General features: G+C 35.1%; 3 protein-coding genes across 4 annotated transcripts; 1 reads left to right on the plus strand and 2 right to left on the minus strand.

Annotated features, from left to right (window-relative positions):
* Window positions 1–25: 25 nt before the first annotated feature.
* On the minus strand, window positions 26–2607 carry LOC132189653 (protein MOS2-like). Its single transcript, XM_059604402.1, has 2 exons — window positions 1301–2607; window positions 26–639 (listed from the first exon to the last, which is right to left on the minus strand). The coding sequence occupies exon 1, from the start codon at window positions 2449–2451 to the stop codon at window positions 1312–1314; it is 1140 nt and encodes a 379-aa protein (XP_059460385.1). The 5' UTR covers window positions 2452–2607; the 3' UTR covers window positions 26–639; window positions 1301–1311.
* Window positions 2608–5026: 2419 nt separating this feature from the next.
* On the plus strand, window positions 5027–12232 carry LOC132189371 (uncharacterized). 2 transcript variants are annotated; one of them, XM_059604094.1, is made up of 15 exons: window positions 5029–5129; window positions 5523–5854; window positions 5984–6063; window positions 6498–6598; window positions 6778–6900; window positions 7125–7194; window positions 7362–7448; window positions 7551–7616; window positions 7739–7831; window positions 8133–8189; window positions 8308–8436; window positions 8536–8626; window positions 9210–9298; window positions 10231–10424; window positions 11912–12232. In XM_059604094.1, the coding sequence occupies exons 2-15, from the start codon at window positions 5632–5634 to the stop codon at window positions 11985–11987; spliced, it is 1479 nt and encodes a 492-aa protein (XP_059460077.1). In that variant the 5' UTR covers window positions 5029–5129; window positions 5523–5631; the 3' UTR covers window positions 11988–12232. The 2 variants fall into 2 exon arrangements, with proteins under 2 accessions (XP_059460078.1, XP_059460077.1); XM_059604095.1 differs by lacking the exon at window positions 11912–12232 and having other exon boundaries at window positions 5027–5129; window positions 9210–9279; window positions 10231–10321.
* Window positions 12233–12929: 697 nt separating this feature from the next.
* Window positions 12930–15332, minus strand: LOC132189685 (uncharacterized). The gene is made up of 5 exons (XM_059604452.1): window positions 14900–15332; window positions 14585–14764; window positions 13977–14103; window positions 13700–13813; window positions 12930–13332 (listed from the first exon to the last, which is right to left on the minus strand). The coding sequence occupies exons 1-5, from the start codon at window positions 15158–15160 to the stop codon at window positions 13217–13219; spliced, it is 798 nt and encodes a 265-aa protein (XP_059460435.1). The 5' UTR covers window positions 15161–15332; the 3' UTR covers window positions 12930–13216.
* Between the last annotated feature and the right edge of the window lie 3639 nt (window positions 15333–18971).

An 18971-nucleotide genomic window follows, 5' to 3' on the forward strand; every position in this document is an offset into this window, starting at 1 on the left:
GGGTGGGGTTGGGGAGGTATGTATGAATTGTCTTTCAAAATATTTTTAACAGTTCCTAAAATAGTCAAACCATAGATTTATCTATAAAACCAATCCATCATGTAGATTGCGCAGCATCTTTTTATGTGAATCTCATCTAGTTGTTTGGCATTACCTGCTGGCTACTGCAGCTATAGGTATAAGTGCCAGAAGAGCCATCTTCATAAGTTAACTAGGGTTGTATGCAAGACACCCATCTTTTATAACAAGTAATTTCTAATTTGAAAACCAAAACTTTCATCAGCATCTACAAGGTCATGCATCAAACAAATACATTACCAAACCTCATCAGCAAATTCTTTTAGGTACAGTAAAATAACCATTAGATTCATTTTTGCCTTTCCACTAGGTAATCAATACAATGTAATGCAAAAATGAATAAAAACACCTTCCATTTGCAACTAGCAGCAGTAATACATGCGGGTAATACAAACATATACATAAAATGACATCTACAGGTGTCTTGCTCTGCATTACATGATATCCGGCCCACTCATATATATTTGATAAAGAGGAGAATGAACTAGAACATAAAACCAACCTTGTTTGTGCTTCATTTCAATTGTAACATCATCAAACTCTGATCATTCTCTTGCACATCTTGCAGCAAAGAAACGGTAAGTTGTGCATTATACATAAAAACCAGTAATCAACATGTGTGCTAGATTCGTGTATCTAAAGCAGATACTAAACTAGAGAGGGAATGCAAAATAAAAGATAAAACAAATACAGCCAACTCAAAGAATGATGTAAATAAATTGAAGAAAATCAAGAATAGTTTATTAGATGAAAAACATTATACACCTAATAGAAACTAGGATGTAGGACAAAAACCTATATATGAATCTTCCAGTAATTACATTTGCACAGCAATTATTATGTTATAGAAAGAATAATGGAAGACTTCAGGAGTGAAACATATCAAAGACTTTAGGCCAAGTCAACCCATATCTCTTTGTAAAAGCCATAGCACATCAAAAATTCCCCCTCAACATGGTAGAACCAAAGAGGCAATCCAGTTCCACCAATTAATCATCCACTCCTGGAATGAATTTTGGACCAAGAGACATCCAAAGGTGACAAACAAGACCACACATCAAATAAGTAAAAAACAAGAGCACGCACATATCCATATCCTGATCATGTATTTCAAACCAAAAAGAAAAACACCAAGATCAATAATTCAATATCTTAGGGGTATTACAACTTTTATGATAGGTCTGGACAATTGATCGATTTGTTTCCAACAATTGAGAAATACCTAGACAGTGATCAATATCCAAGGCAGCTGGGATCCCCAATATACTCAGCAATTTGTTCAAGTGGCACACGGAGCAACTCGTGGTTATTGGCATCCTGAACCAAGCCAGATTCTTGTTCCAAATCCCTCCTAACCAGATTCCCGTACACCCCCTCGTGCTTACCATACAAAACAAGCACGGGTCCCCCGCGGCGAGGGAGCGCCGTCTCAAGAAGGTCCTGGGAGACCCCTTGAATGAGCTCTCTACTCTCGTCAATTGATATATCACACGTGGTTGGTCCTACCACATCCACAACCTCCCCCTTCTTCAAGTAGAGTCTTCCTCCTTTGAGTTGCTTGCTTATTATCCTCACCCGAATGTGACTCTTCAGCCACGACACTTGTCCACTCTTTTTCGCCTTTGCCTTCTTCGGTTCTTCTTCATCTTCCTCTACTACTTTCGAACGCGTACTCTGTTTGCCAGCGTTGGAGGACCTCCTTTCCGTGTCGCGCCTTTTGGCTTTGGCCTCCTCCTCTTTGTCTCTCTCGTCGGAGCTGATAAACCCTAGGCCGTGCTTGTCCGCCCGCTTCTCGTACTGAACCACTTTCACGTCCACTTTGGCGTTCCTCCCGATCCCTCTCCCTTTGTGCCATCCGTAGCCGGCGAGCAAGGCGGCGCCGAAGCCCTCGACGGGGACATCGTCGAACTCCTCCATGCCGCGATGCTCCGGCAGCCTATCCAGGTCGTCCTTGAGCTTCTGGAGCAACGCCGCCTCAACCGGAACAGGAGCAGTAGATCGTAGCCGTTCACCATCGTCCTTGTATTCCGATTTCTCGCGGAGATTGAGACCGTAGGAGATGTTGGAATCGGGGCCGTGGCGGGAGGGGTCCTGTGATTCGAGCTCGAAGGAGAGGGCCCCGGAGGCATCGGATTTGGAGGTGATGGGAAGTTCCAGATTCTTCATCCTCTTGTGGGGCCTCCATTGGTTAGGAATAGGGGGGATTACGGGATTCTTGGGTTGGTTGGAGCGGGCTAGGGTTTCGGAGGCGTCGAATTGGGTGATGAATTGTAATTGTTTGGATTCTTGGTGGTCGTTGTTGGTGGCGTCATCGAATTTTGGTTGAATTGATTTAGGTTTTGCAGAGGATTTTGATTGCAGAGAGAATTTCATGGTTGGGCTGAGTAAAAGTAGTGTGGACACACAAGAAATTCAAAAATTGGACGAAACTAGAAATTGAGAGCTGGTGTTTGGCCGGTGGTGTAATCTGGGTTTAGTGAAGTTAAAAGGGTATCCGATGAGCTAGCTGGTGACGTGGTAGGCAAAGGTGGAATAGTGCGGATTTGTGCTATCATGGGCTTCTTTGTAACTGTTTTGTTTCCTGGGTTTTTAACTAATGCAGTCGCCATGGGCTTTTTGTAACAATATCATGAAGAAGAGATCTGATTTATATGCTGTTATTAAAATAATAGTATGTATATTATAGCTTATTTAACGGTTAAGATTGAATTTTTTAAAATTTTTTTTTATTCTCTTTTTTTTATTAAAAACTTTTAAAAATACATAAATTTTAAGATTCAATCTTAACTATTGATTAAACTCTAACATACATATTATTATTTTAATACCAACATGTAAGTCAGATTTATAAAGAGAAGAAAATACTTTCCACTATCTGCCTTAATTGACAAGCACAAAGGCGAAGGTAGGAGGCTTCTAAAAAAAAAATGGAGAGATAACCCAATTTATTATTATTATTATTATTATTATTATAATATGCATGTGTATACCAGACCGGCTATGTTCACTAGTGTTAACCGAGTTTATAAAAATATGTCTCGTTTAATACTTGAGCGTGATTTTATGTCAACAAATGACTCATATATTACAACCCGATCTCAAGCATCCCTTGGCCTTGGGGCATTGAATTCCTTTCAAGCCTTTGTGGCCATACGGGCCTCAGCAGGGCTCCAAGCCCCCAAATTGGCAATGAGGGCCGAGTTAGAATCCTGAGTGGATTGGGTACACCAAACTTTTACTTGTTTACCGGAAGGAAGACTTGGAAATTGTCCTTGTCTTGTGCTTTTTGAGAAGAATTATATATATAATATGGGGATATCCCATCCCACGTCATACAAGTAACTAGTTTATGGAATATGATAATAATTATAATCGTACTTTAAACTTTTTAATTAGCCAGACAGATGCCATCAAGTTTTGTTTTGATGAATCATGTGCCCCAACTTTATTATACATATGCTTCAATTGTTTGGCTCACATTCGAGATGCTGGTATATGCCTTTTATACTATCTCTCTCTCTCTCTTATATATAATAATAATAATCATTATGGTCGAATTTATTCATGAACTGTCCAAATTCCATCCCAGAGTAAAATAATAAAATCATTGAACCAAAATATTATTTTTCTAAATATGTTACTTAAATTTCCAGTACGGTCAAATTAACACGTTCATGGGCATAGAATTATCTAATTACTAATGAAGTAGATGTTATTGAATTTTTTGTATGTGTGTTTTTTTTACATGTCCTTATAAGTAGAGTTAAGGAAGGAAGAAGAATTCGAATTAATAATCTCTACTTCATGAAACGTGATCTCAGCCAGTCAATTAAATTATCAATAAAGAACTATTTTTATGTAGTTATTATTATGTATGGTCAAATCATACTTCATTAATTTTCTTATCCTAAAAATATCCCATAACCCAGTCATTTTCAAGTTGATTTAATTTGATAATTAAAGTTAATAAATTCCCAAACAATCTGAAAAGTTTTTTTTTTTTTTTTTTGGGGGGGGGAGGTTGAATCGGATAAGTTTTGGTTTGCCTATTAATTGCTTTTGATGGCGACCAAAACTTGCTTCAGATGAAATCACCATCACTACGTGTCCATACTCTACACTAAAGCTAATGGGGACAAACTGTTATCCAATCGTTTTCAATTTTCTTTTTAATGAAGCATAAATAAATAAATAAATAAATTTTGTTTGCTCTCCCTTTAAAACAATTAAAAGATAAAAGATAGTTCATATTCTCACACAATTTTTTTTTTTTTTCTTTCTCAACTATTTTTTAATAGATAGATACATAGAATGTATGTAAATTTCAAAATTGCCGCCTTCCAACGACTAAAATACTTAGAAATAGTGAAAGAAAAAACAGTCATTCATTTGAATTGTCATTTATTTATTTATTAATATAACTTAGCTTTATTTATTAAAAAAAAAGGATTGTTTTTTCCTTTAATATAACTCTGTAATTTTCTGATTGAGAATCCGAATTGGTAAAAAAGGCTACCAAATTGGATACTACCGGAGGGGACCCCACACACGCACCACTCCCTCCAAAAAACAAAAAACAAAAAAAAAAAAAAAAAAAAAGTCGAAAATTGTGGCGAAGGGAATGGGCGCGCACCGGCGCAGGTGGGGAAGTGCGTGGGGCCCACACAAAGCATTTTCGTTCCAAAAAAAGCACAGTTGTCCATTTTCCAACGAAAAGAAAGAAGAAAATAAATGGGAAAAAGCTCTCAGGAGTTAATGCCGACGTGTGAAGCCCATCCAAGCCTCCAACTCTCCAATTCCAAGCAAGCGGTCAACCATTGTCATTGCGTGCCCTCCCCTGCAATTCATCAATCCTACGCTTCTTCTCTTTCTCTCTCTCTCTCTCTTTTTTTTTTTTTTTTCTTTTTTTGGTTACTGCTACGTGTGAGGTAATTCTCATCCTGGTCTTCGGTAAAAAAAAAAAGAAAAAACTCTCTTTTTATGTCTCTCAGAAGATAAACACAGCACTATATCTAGGTGTGTTCCAGTTTTGTCGGAGTCCTCTGATTCCGGTACTTTTTCTTTTTTCTTTCATTGTTATGGTTTTTGTAGCATTCTCATATGTATTGGGTTTAATGCTTACTGCATAAAGAATTTAAATCATTATTGGTGATAGCTTGTCGTTCGTAGATATGGGTTTTTTTTTTTTTTTTTTTTTAATCTATGCGTTTTGTGTAGAAATAATCAGTGATTTCGTTAGTGAAGATTTAATTTTTCTCGTGCACGTTCGCTCAATCGTTATCATCACGGGGAGGGCCAAAGTTCATTACTTTAGTGAATTAATTCGGAACTTTCTCACTGTGATTTACACATGTTGTGATTCTAAATAGTTTATCGCTTTCTGCACAACTAGAGTCAAGAATATATTCTGCTTTAACTAATGGGTTTTACTGCTATTGTTTCAGGGGCTCTGTATATTTGTGTTAGGCTATGAACCACTCCTTAAGCTCTTGTTGATTTGACGCTTGGAGTGGTTAAAGCTTATTGCTGTTCTATTGAAAGCCTGGAGTGAAGATGAGAGCAATGGCCCGATCTCTTCGCCACTTTCGATGTACTTTTCGGCATCAGAACTTTAATTACTCTGGTGGTTTTGTGAAACCCCGGAAGCATTTGATGGGTAGCAATACTTTGACTGCATGTAAACTTACTACCAGTGCTGAATTCGATAGATTTCGATCCCATACTTTTATGATCTCAAGGTTCTTGTCAGTAGATGCCGCTGAAGTTACAAATGGAGGTTGTTTTTCATTTCTAGCAGTCATCAATTGGAATTTTTCATTTTTCCCTTCTATTTAATGAAGGTGTACCTAACTTTGACATGATTTCCCATTTTTGGTTTTATTTGTTATTGCTGGTTCATCTGCAGATTTGAATAGAGCAGGGCCTCTAGTTGAGTATGAACGAAGAATTGCTGCTGGCGAACTTGTGGATGGCGATAGCTGCCAGGTATGACATAATTCACCCCTGCATGCTTGTTTGTTGGTTTTGAGTCATGAAATGAGGAAGATGAAAGGTAACCAATTAAACATGCCCAATTGTGTAGACGTTTTCGAGCATGACACTTTCAGTTCCTGTCGTCTTTTGTGAGAAATGATTGTGCTTTCATGAAGAATTAGTACACACATTTGAACAGCTTCACATTCCCACAAACTGATCATTTAACTTTCCTTTTTGCTTAGTTGGAAATTTTCTCGTTATTGGATTTGTGAGAGATCTAATATTTTCCGTTATTTATTTAGGGTGTTAGTTGTTAGTGTACTGGTGAAGATGGGTAAGAGCTGAATGGACATTATACTCAATGATTAACGCAATTAGTAAGCCCTGTCTTGTGTCTGTTTTGGTTTTCCTTGTGGAATGGTCCTCTGAGAGTATTTTTGCAGGTAGACACCTTAAGAGAACTTCAGAGACTATACGATGAACTTGTTGCTTCAGCTAATGCATGCCGGTTGGATCGGTATTTAGCTTCAGAAAAAGCTGGAAGGTAAATCCTCCGTTTTGTTCTTCCTGTATTGTAATTTTGAATAAGGTAGATCAATTCTTTGTGTTAATTTATTCCAAGGGTGCATCTGATTTAGAAATTTAGAATCTTTATGTTCTTGTGTGTGTGTTTTATAACAAAAATACCGGTTAGCCATTTAGTCACCAATTTGTTTTATGCAGGAGTAGGTGGTTGTGGTCTCGATTCATACCACAATCTTCATATGCACCTGTCAAGGGTCTATATCTTTATGGAGGTGTGGGCACTGGAAAAACAATGTTGATGGACTTGTTTTTTGATCAATTGTAAGTATGCTGTGCAGATTTATGTCTGTTTTGGTTTTTGCCTGTCTCGATATGTATCTGTCATTCAGGATAATTGAGAAACAGTCCTGATAAGAATATGTAAGACTATGTGGCATTGAGATGGATGTTATTGTTATCAATCTTATTTTCTTGATTTTCAACTCCATCTTTCTCACCATTACTGCTGGATTTATCTCCTATCACTTAAATTTCCCCCTTCTCAGGCCCTCTAGTTGGAGGAAGAGCAGGATCCATTTTCATGACTTTATGTTGAGCGTTCATAGCCGCTTGCAAGTAAGAATCGAGATCCATAATAATTTGTTTGCTTAAATTTAAGAAATTTTATGTTCAGTAAAGAACGCCTTTCTTACTCAAACAAGCTCTTATTCACTATTATTTTACAAAGCACTAGGTCTCATTCAGATTTGAAGTTAATCATGAATGTTGAATGTTTTTTTCAGAAGCACAAAGGTGTGGCAGATCCACTCGAAATGGTTGCAGGGGAAATATCTGACGAAGCAATTTTATTATGTCTTGATGAATTTATGGTAAATTACTTCTAGTGCTCTAACTTCCCTCTGAAGATCATATCTGATTGCTTGTATTTTTATGCCATTTCTTGATTTCCTTTGTCACGTTGCCTTCCATAGGTTAACGATGTCGCTGATGCATTGATACTAAATCGTCTATTTAGACAACTGTTCAGCAATGGTGCTGTAAGTAGTATAATTCTCCTTTGTTTTCTTGTATTCTCTGCTCTACACAGTATGTCTTTTGGACTTTCTGAAAGTCAATATATCAATCATATGTTTATGTTTGTGTTGGGAGGTGAGTATAGATTCTTGTTTCCACTTCAAATCGTGCTCCAGATAACCTCTATGAAGGTGGATTGCAGAGGGATCTTTTTCTACCCTTCATCTCCACTTTGAAGGTGTGTACATGGATGTTATTTAATAAAGACCAGTGATTAGATAGGTTAAATCACTGAGTTTAGCATATTTTGGCTAAAAAACAAGTTGTCTTTTTAACTTTAAATTCATGCCCAGCCACTTGCGGTGTGACCCAAAGTATTATTTTGAGTTTATGTGTGCAAGTCCTAACTTATTCCTGTGATTTGAGGAATGCATGGTCTGAATCTGATTTTTTGTTATATATGGGAAATTAAAGGCTCTAAAACCTCATACTTTTCCAACTCTATTAACATTAATAAGTTGGAAAATTGTACTGTGCAGGAACGATGTATGGTTCATCAAATTGGTTCATCAATAGACTATCGGAAGATGACGTCGGTATGGTATCAGCTCTATCGAATATAATATTTAATTTGTGTCACACATTTGACTGACAATTCCTACTTATTATAGATTTGTAACTTTTTAACTTTCCATGTTTGCACTTGAATTGCAGGCTGAGGAAGGTTTCTACTTTATTGGCACGGACTTATCTGGCTTTCTCAAGCAAAAGTTCCATCAATTAATTGGGGAGCACATAGCTACTCCACAAGAGGTGGAAGTGGTAATGGGAAGGAAATTGAAGGTATTTGCTAAGTTAGATTTTGCAGTGGCTTATGCAGAGCATGCTGCTTAAGTTAATTTTTTCCTTTAGGCCTGTTCTTATATAGTCTACTCATCTCAGGTTTCTCTCGGTGCTAATGGATGTGCATTTTTTCCTTTTGAGGAACTCTGTGATAGACCACTTGGAGCTGCAGATTATTTTGGATTGTTCAGTAAGTCGTATCTAGCTTACTGGATTTTGACATGCTTGTTGGGTTATACGTAGCCAATTCTAAGTAGTTGGATATGGAAATGGTGAACTTAGTTAGGTTGGACATAATATTCCTGTGATTGATAACCTTCCGAAAAAATGAGTATATTACTGAACTGGAGAGTGCCTAGACAAAACATACAATAGGACCTTTACATTGTTTTATTTTTTATAAACCTTATGCATAAATTAAATTTGGTATTTTATTTTCCTTTCAAGATGCCAATGTCACGTGTACCCAAGTTGGAGCTGCCGGCAAAGTTTAATAATCTTCACGTACACCAGCTATCTAAACTGTTTCACTTGGGTGCATGTCTTGTGTGTGTATGCATGTATGTGGATATATAAATATATGTACATACATACTATAAATAATGTGTGTATGTGTGTGTGTATATATATATATATTAACATTTTACGCCTCATGAAACGAAAGTCACTAATTCAAATTTCCTCTTTTCCCTCCTATTGGGGGCAAAAAATTACTTATTAAAAAAAACATTTATATTTTTTTCTTAAATGACTTCCCTCATTTTCTTTTGCAGAGAATTTCCATACCCTCGCATTGGAAGGTGTCCCAATTTTGGGACTACACAATAGGACAGCAGCATATCGGTTTGTCACTTTAGTTGATGTATTCCCCAGTTCTTAATTGGTTTGTCCTTTTTATATCTTATGTTACTAAAATTTTGACTTCATCTTCTGGATTGGAGTCACAAAACATAGTTTCAGCTATTTGGTCATCCTCCACAGGTCACAGTTTAGCTATGGTTGCCACTTGCCACTTGCCACCAGCTCTTTATTGTCAAACACATTCTTTTCTTCAAAATATAATATTTTGGACTAGCATATTTTTGGAAGTTATGGAAAAGATGGAAAGCTCAAAAATAATGTCACCTAAAGAAATTAAAAATTGCAAAGATTTGTGTCCCAAACAGACCAACATAAATTGTTTTAGAAGCAATCAAAAGCCAATTTTTGCTGAGATGCTTCCAGGAACGTCATGAATTCAGAAAAGTAATTATTATTTACGTAGACTGCACAAAACATTGATTAAAGTCTCTACGAAGGAAAAGAGGCTCTATGTGCATATTGATTGAAGTCTTATATAAAAGGAATGCTATTTGAGTTGAATCTCTATGTTACAGTTTCATGTTGTATGACCTTATGGAATGAGTTCGTCATGGTTTCTTTTTCTTTTCTTTTTTTATTTCTTTTTCCTTTAATTTTTGTTCCTTTTTTTTAGGAAATAACATTACTTAAAACAATAGTACCATCTGTAGTGATGATGCTGTTAGATTTTAAAGAATGCTTTACAGATATGACAAAGGTGATGATTCCATTAAAGTCAAAAACAGCATGAATGCCATTTTCTGGATGGCAATTCCGAAGAATTTCTATTACTTGAAGGGCCATAACCTGAAAATGAGATTTAAGAATCAGTGAACTTTTGAACCTTTAGCATCTCTCTGGCAAGGCCGTTGGATGCACACAAGGAACTCGTTGTTTATATATGATTTCCCAATGACAAGCTAATTCGAGTTAATGTTTTTATGGCTGTTGCAGGTAATGTATGATAGCAAGGCCAGACTGTTGTGTACAGCTGAAGGGAGTCCTCAAGAGCTTTTTGAAAGGATAGTGACAATTTCTGATGCTAAGAACATTGCACCTAGAACTTCTTCAAGATCAAGGAAAAGTGATGATTTTGACCTTTGCGTGGACAATGAACTGGGATTTGCAAAAGATCGCACCATTAGTAGGTATGATGCTCATTTAGCATAAGTCCCTTTTTTTCTTTTCAGTTTCTTTTAATGTGGTTGAGTAGAGATCATATGTAATGTGATCCTTTTAAGCTGATGCAGAGTTGGGGGCTCTGTTTTTCTTCCCCTCTAATTCTCCCATTACCATTCCTTGCATGCCAATATATGCCCCTGAATTAGTGGCGACCTAATTTCTTTCTGGTAATATGCTTATGCAGATCAAGATTAAACTGTTATTTTTATTTTGTTCAATCAATTCTTTATTTTGGGGTTGGAGGGGGCAGTGTTTGTGCTATGCTTTTTGGTCATCCAAATAGTTAATATAACTTGATGCTATCTTGCTCTAGTTGATTTTTCTATGGGTTATATCATACATTTTTTTATTAAAAAAAAAAAAAAAACATTAATGATCTTTAATTGATTATGCATAAACTGGGAATGCACAGAAGTCCCTTCAAATTTTTTTTTCTTTTATTTTTATTATTTTTTTGGTTCCTTGAAAAAAAAGAGTTCCTGTCAAATCGTGAAATGACAATAAGTGTGCTTATTATTTTACTGTTAAACACATGATCTGAAATTTTGAACTATGGGACATGCTTGTCACCGTTCAATCTTTGGAGCATGTAGCACCTTATCCTCTAAACTCATTTTTCACACTACTAGTGGATATATTATTTCATTGAAGCATGTAAAAGTTTAAATTATGGTTGTAGAAGCATTTACGGTTACTGGTTATTGTCTATAATTGGAACCGCACTGCCTTTTTAGGTATGGGCCTATTTTGGTGTTTTTAGCATTTTTTTTATGGCATATTTTAAATGGGTGTTGGACTATTTATGACCTATTTTAAATGGTATTAAACACCAAAACGAAGTCATTTAGGTATATTATTATTATTTTATATATTTTAAATATAAATAATATATTACATATAAAGGTAGGCGGTTAGTGATTTTTTCCAACCGCCTACAAAAGCAATTATGCGGTTAGTGGTTATTAGGCAGTTAATAACCGCCCGCTTGTACACCCCTAATTAAGATTGTTGGAGATTTTTCTATTTGATGATTCTAGGAACATACAAGTCTGGTTAGGTGTTTCTTTTATATACTTCTTAGGTTGCGTCGTCACGTTTTTTTAAGAAATCCAATAACTTATATATATATAAGAATGCAACCAGGTTTGAAAGTTACTGCAAAAGTGAAATACTCTACCCACAAGATATGAAATGGCTATAATGTTACTTGATATGAAGGAATAGTTATGCCATGTGAGGTTGAATTGAGATGTTTTTAGCATTATAGCCATTTCATATCTTGTGGGTAGAGTATTTCACTTTTGCAGTAACTTTCAAACCTGGTTGCATTCTTTGCTGAAATCTTAATAGCAGACATTGTTATTATTTTGCTTCTGTTTTTTAGAGTAGCATATTCAATTTGGTAATCTTCTTCTGCTGTAAGTGCTGATTGCAAAACCGCTAATCAACGCAGATTAACTGAGATGAACAGCAAGGAATACTTAGAGCAGCATGCTACTATGTTTTTAGCCGAGAAGCAGCTCTCATAGGAAGGTGGCAGTGAGGTGCCTTGTAGGGCGCATGATACAGGGAAGGATCCAATATCTTCCCAAATTGTTAGTAAAATTGGAGAGTTGCATATGGTGAAGCTCATCTCCCAGTTTTGGTGCCACCATAAATTAAAAGGTTTCATTATATCATCATCATTTGAATAAAAAATGTAATATATCATATCATAAATTTGCACAGTTGTAACAAACATTTTATGCTATCAAAGTTATACCATTTCAGTCCACTAGCAGCTGAGCTTCACAAAATTGTCTGTTATATGACCTGTTGTTGGAGTTTCTGTATTGACAAAATTTGAAGCATTTTTTTGGCTTCAACATGCTTTTCAAATGTCTTCCATTTTGGCTTCAATTGCTTCCATGGCTATTACTTTCCCATCTCAAATTTTGCTTACAAATGGTTCCACACCAGTAGGATTATCTTCTTGGTCAAATAACATTTGGCTTACCAAGATGTGAGAACAAAAAGGGTTGCATTCAGTTCAACAACTTGAAAAGGCTGTTACTGTACTCACCAAACTAGCACGGTTAGAGTATTCACATTTGGTTCAATAAATGTTTAACTAAATAATATTAATTTTTATTTAAACTATCAACTTTTTTAAAGCACTTATATTCGATTCAGTCACTTTTAACTATTTACTTTCACTATATATATATATATATATATATATATTCTCAAATAGAAGAGAGAATTATATTGATTTTTTAAATAGTTTTTTTATGCAATATTGAGCTTGTTTCTTGAGCACCGTAGCAACTAACCAATTCATTAGGTAAAATGGCTGCCAAAATAAACTTTTGACCAAAAAAAAAAACTTAAGTTGGTAGCTAATATATATATATATATAAACAATTTTTTAAGCTAAAATAAAGAAAGAAATTTGTTAAGCTGAATGTCTAACGCTTTCACGACACCAGCCAAAAGGAATACCACAATTAATGATATATTCATAATGTAATCGTCTTTTTTAAGGACTAACTGACAGATACATTAAAACAGCTCATCAAAAACAGGAGATGCAGAGACCATCAGCAATAAAGAACTTAAAATTACAAATTATGAACTGCAGTCCGCCCATTGACTCTGCATTTTACTCATAATGATTATACCCTGCATATAAAACAGTGCCCCCACATTGACATCATTCTATTGACTGACCATTCTTTCTCACACTGTTAATCTAGTTACATGATCAAATGCATCCAGTCTAACGTTGGAAAGAAATGGAATAGGAGCCAGTGTTTGGATCTTTGACAGTTTTGAAGTTGTCAACACTCATTCCAAAGCGACCCAATACAGAGTTGCCCATTTCTTTCAGCTTCCCTGCTCACAAGAACAATTTTCTGTCAATAACAGAAGCCATAAAGTGTGTGCAAAGAAAAGAAGCATGTAAAAGTTTGTGTAAAGCCTCAAGAATTCATATAATAAATACAATTCTAAGAAGCACCCAAAATCTGAATGAACATGACAGGATATATAAACCATACAAAATTCCAGTGTAAATGTACTGAGAATAAAATTGTACAAGAAATTTCGATATAAATCCATAAGTGTAAATAAAAAGAACCAGATGTTCATAGGCAAGAGTAGACTCTCATAAAAATCTGCGCAGCTCATAATACAATTCTAAGAAAGAAGAGCGAGAAAAACTTTTTTTTTTTTTTATAAGTGACTTATTTAAAACACTTACCAATCATCTCTTCCTTCATCTTTTCTCGCTTTTCTTCGGCCAATGGTTGCAAGCGGCGAATGGTTCTTTTAGCTTGGTCATTTGAAGGATCCAATTCCAAGATTTTTTTCATATCTACAAGTAAATCAGAGAACAAAATCAATTACAAAATACCATCCTTTCAGCATACTGTTCAGTACAATGCTACATAATCCAAGATATCCAACGAAACTAACTGAAGATTATCAAATTCAAAAAGAATATAATGGTTTAACTATTATTTTAAATCCAAACTTACCAGCAATAGCCTCCTCATAATGTTCAAGCTTTTCGTGGGCTTCTCCTCTTCTAGTCAAGGCTTTCATATATGTAGGATTTAGTTCCAATGCTTTCGTGCATTCCTTGATTGTTTCCTCATATTTTCCCTGGATACATACATAATAAGTTAAAAGCCAAAAGCTTTATAAAACTCATGGACAGGAAACAGACAAATGAACAAGAAGAGAAAAATCAGTAGTTCAGATGAAAAGAAGTACATGTTTTTAAAGAAACTTCTTTTCTATTCCATAGCCCACAAAAACAAATTGCTTTAGACCCACAAAAACGATTTGCTTTAGACTGAAGATAAGAAAGAAAGCATTATATGGGACTCCTCAATATTGGAAATGTCTCTACTTTCGTTTATTTGCCAAGCTCTCTCTGACTTCAATTCTATCAGCTTAAGCTTTAGTGGTTTAACATGTATTAAGAGCAAAATTCCTAAATTTTCAGTTAAATATTTGGCGTGTTGGGTCTGAGAGTGTTAGAATATAATCAAATAATGAAATTTACCCGACTTAAGCTTTGAAGTGAAGTGATGATATATATATAAAGATCAGTGTATGAGTGGAAAGAAGAAGAACATACCAGTTTCAGAAAGCATACTGCCCGGTTTGAATAGCATATGGAACGCAATTCCACAGAAGAGGGCGTATCTGGAGCAACCTGTAAAGCAAGATCATAGTTTGATATTGCCTCCTCGTAAAGCCCATCTCCAAACAGCTTATTTCCTTCCGATTTGGCATCATTAGCTTGCGCTAAGGCTTTCTGTTTCAAACCAAAATAGATTATTATTCAGGACAAACGATACGGAATAACCGTAACCGAAGGCGTTTCACGATTAGGGCCACAGACCACCCAAATAGAAGTAATTGAAGGAAAAAAGTTGCACCTTTCTAGTACCTGTTTCAGTTTTTCTTCGTCGTCGTTTAGGGCGTGATCGGAGTGGGCTTGTGGGGGTCCATCTCCTCCACTGCTGATCGCCCCTCCATTATTGTTGCTGTTGCTGTTGCCGGCGCCGTCGTCGTCGCTGGGGAGGTCAGTATCGCTGGCGGTCTCGAAGCCATCGGAGGCGTCCCTGTTGGCATTTGCCGATCTGGAAGGCTCTGATCTTGATGTTGGGGGATCGACCTCGCTGCTCTCTTCCGCTTGAATCAGCACCATGTTTTGGTAGGGCTTTGTTCGTACGGAGTAGACTCGATTAATTTGCAGCGATTTGACGAATCTTTATAGCGAGCTTCCAGAAAGCTCTCTCTCTCTCTCTCTCTATTCTTTTGCTTCTCGCCACCGTTTCGAATCCTCTCAACGGATTCGAAACGCGCGCACCGTCTCTCTCTCTTTTTTTTCTTTTTTTCTTTTTTTTTTTTTCACATAGGGTATAGTTGAACTAGAAACCTTCTGATAATTTGAGAAATGCTAGATTTATAAATTTTTTATAATATTTTTATAATTTGTTGATATGTGTCAACATGATTAATTATATGTGGATAATATGGGTTAATAAGTTGTAAAAAAATTGTAGATATAATATATAATTTATTATAAAAAGTGACAAATATGGGGAATAATAAAGTCATAAATGTGCATATAACATAATCTTCATTATTTAATTTAAAATTGTTTCCATCTGATAGGGAGGCAAATGAAGTGGCCCCTCGCCTAGCGAAACTCTCACTTCACCAATCTTTAGACTAGGTATGAAGGAAAAATAGTCTCATGTGTGTTAAGAACATTGTACTTACCGAACAAGATTCTTATGAGTATACAATTAAAAAATAGCTCCCTTCTATTTAATTTTTTTTTTTCTTTAAGGAAAATTTTCAACTTTCATTCAATCAAAACTGAAAAATCTAGAGCATATTGCTCTAATTAGTCTTTTTGAAAAAAAAAACTTCTCTCTCTTGTTGGAATATAATAATACTGGAAAAAGAAGATTTATTTTATTGTTCAGATTTTATTTTGTTACATTTTATTTTCTAACCATGTGCATACTGCCATATCATTTAAAGATAATGCTATGTTATTTAAAATTTAAAATTTAAAATAACATAGCAACATATATATACTATTAAATCTATAGAATTGATTTTGGATCACTAAATGAATTCATTTCATTTCATTTAAATAAATTAAATACAATCCTAATCCTTTATTTTCTCCAGCTAAAGTGTGAACATAGAAGCCGGTTAAAAATGGTGTATCCAAAACTCCAACACTCTTGAAAACGGATGGATTTCATTTGTTCATTTTCGTTAATATTTTATTTTCCTCGATCTTGATATTATAGCTTTGCCTCACATAATCTAATCTTTTCCCACGATGAAATTATTAATCATACCATTTTTAAGAGATTGGTTTTCTCAAAATTGGGGTCTTTACCAATCAATCAAACCATTAACAAACAAACTCTCACCCTTTCCCTTTCGCTGATCATTTGATTAAAAAATATAAGAGCAAGTAGCTACGTACAATGATGTTCTTGGTGATGAAGCAAACAAAACAGAGATTTCTCCATCCATCAGACCAAAAGGAGCTTAGGTTTGTCAAGGATACTTGATACTTGAGAAAGAAAGGCTGGAAATTGGAGCTCCTGAATCTTCAACAATCAAGATCGATCGAGTGCTTTTCTTATTCGGGATTCTATGGATCAAAAAACACGAATCTTTTTCTTACAACACTTATCTAGTCAACTGCATCTTAATGGTAACAGAAGATAAACCTTCTAGTTTAAACAATTCTTATCTATGACTTGTACAATCAAATCTTATCTATGACTTCAACATCGGTCAAACTTCAGCTATATAACAGTTTTACTCTAAGCATACTCAATCTAATGCATAGTGTTAGAATATATATATTTCATAATTATGTTGATATCAAATATTCTCTAATTATGGGCTGATTGTAATCAAATCATTGAGATTTGATTACTATACTTGTATTTAGACAATGCCCTATAAATAGAGACCTTTGTATTGTAGACAAATCAAGTTAACGAGCACAATGTAACCCTTAAGAGTATTCACCACCCGTAAGTTCTTTGTGTTATTTCTCTCTCTTGCTTCCGCTCATATTTCCGAATCATCATTATTTCAACACATAGGTAGCTCATATTCCCAACTTTTATTTTTCTGGCCATAAGAGCAAAACTCTCACACCGAAACTAATCCTCCTTGACCCAAAGTCCATGACAAAAAACTTCCCCCCAAAGATCATTCATGAAAGCAGATCTAAAGAGAAGTCAAACCGTTATTCAAAAAAAAAAAAAAAAAACCAGTAAACAGGTGAAGCGCACTGGCCAATGCGTGGTGAACACGATGGAGCTGTTTTGCACCAATGGACAACTGAGGAGTCGGGGAGCATGGTGAGTCGACGCGTGGCTGAGTGAAACCGGTTGAAAAGACTAGATCTAATTTTTGAAAAACTAGATGTAAAGCTCAACTGATTCCGGGGAGCACGAAGAGTAGCGTAACACGGTAGAGGGCGGACGGAGGTAGCGTAAGATAAGTAAATGGATGGTCGGAGCAACTAGACTGGTTGGAAAAAAAAAAAAAAGGAAAAAAGAAAGGAAAAAAACAAGAAGGAGAGGGAGAAGAAAGAAGATGGGAATAGGGGGGAGGGCCCCAACAGTTTTTTCTCTCTAGGTTTTCCTAGGGCGGACGAGTCAGCTGCATCTTATTATAATACAGAAGTTCAAACAAAGATTTGAAGGTATAGCAAGATATGGCGTACTCCGCAAGTTGGTTTTCTTGGTTTGATCTCGTCGTCATGATTGCGCCAACTGGAAGATCGATTCATGACCAATGTCTGTGTCACCACTATAATCAATATTATTGTTACTACTCTCATACTCTCATACCTATTATTAGGGCTGGCAATTTAACCCGCGACATGCGAACCCTATACGTAATTTTAGGGTTAAGGTTTATATTAAACGGGTTCGGGTCGTAAACCGAGTCACCTGTTTATGATACGTTTAATAAATGTGTCGGGTCGTGTTAACCTTTTATTTCAAATTTGCAAAGTTGTTGGGATTTTGCCATTTTGGTTAGACTATAAAAATTAAATTGACTTTAAACGTGTTCGTGGGTCAAGCCATGTCGGGTTAGAACAACATTTAAATTAAAAATGTTCACGGGTTGTGTCATGTCGTGTTACTCGTTAAGAAAACGTGTCGTGTTCGGGTTTGGGTTTTCGAAATATAATGCTCCTCATATAATATATAAATTAAAAAACAAAAAACAAAAAGGATAAATTTCACATAATATATAAATTAAAAAACAAAAAACAAAAAGGATAAATTTCACATAACCAAAGGGTTATATCACATTGGACTAGTCAAAATAGGAAAAGTAGCAAAAAAAAATTATCAAAAAAGCTCCTCATATGATCCATCGATTCGCCACTTTGGCTAAAGAATTGGCTAAGCGTTGAATCTCAACAATGTATAAGTTAAATTAAGGAAAAATATAAAAAAGTCGCATCAATTAACAACCGTCTTTAAAAAAGTGGTACATCAAACTACATACTAGAGTGTGTCAAAAATGTCATTTTTTATTATATTATTATTATACCCTTATTTTTAAAAAAACTAAAAACTAAAATTAATTAAAAAATTAAAAATAAATAAATAAGAAAATTAATTTTTAGTTATATATATATATATATATATATATATATTAAGAATCGAGGATGTATTATATAATAAATTAGTTAAAAATTATATATCAAGTAGAATGCGACTCATAACATTAAAAAAAGAAAAGAAAATATAGATTTCTTTCTTAAAGGGTTATGTTTAAACAAATTGGCATTTATAATTACCAAAAAAAAACAAAAAAAAAACACATTTTAGGCTATTAGTACCATGAAAAGGTTAATTCGTTTTACTTATGGGATGATCAACCCACGTCCATTTTGAATTTAAGAAAGAAATGACAACCTTACTTTTCGAAAAGTTTTTTTTTTTTTTTTT

The sequence above is a fragment of the Corylus avellana genome, chromosome ca8 (assembly GCF_901000735.1).
Source record: "Corylus avellana chromosome ca8, CavTom2PMs-1.0".
In the NCBI taxonomy this organism is placed as follows: domain Eukaryota; kingdom Viridiplantae; phylum Streptophyta; class Magnoliopsida; order Fagales; family Betulaceae; genus Corylus; species Corylus avellana.

Coding starts and splice junctions, on each gene's coding strand:
- LOC132189653 (XM_059604402.1), bottom strand. CDS start 2,451: ATGAAATTCTCTCTGCAATCAAAATCCTCTGCAAAACCTAAATCAATT.
- LOC132189371 (XM_059604094.1), top strand. CDS start 5,632: ATGAGAGCAATGGCCCGATCTCTTCGCCACTTTCGATGTACTTTTCGG. Junction 5,855..5,983: donor CGCTGAAGTTACAAATGGAG/GTTGTTTTTCAT, acceptor GTTCATCTGCAG/ATTTGAATAGAGCAGGGCCT. Junction 7,832..8,132: donor CCTTCATCTCCACTTTGAAG/GTGTGTACATGG, acceptor TGTACTGTGCAG/GAACGATGTATGGTTCATCA.
- LOC132189685 (XM_059604452.1), bottom strand. CDS start 15,160: ATGGTGCTGATTCAAGCGGAAGAGAGCAGCGAGGTCGATCCCCCAACA. Junction 14,104..14,584: donor CAGTATGCTTTCTGAAACTG/GTATGTTCTTCT, acceptor GTATGTATCCAG/GGAAAATATGAGGAAACAAT. Junction 13,814..13,976: donor TTATGAGGAGGCTATTGCTG/GTAAGTTTGGAT, acceptor ATTTACTTGTAG/ATATGAAAAAAATCTTGGAA.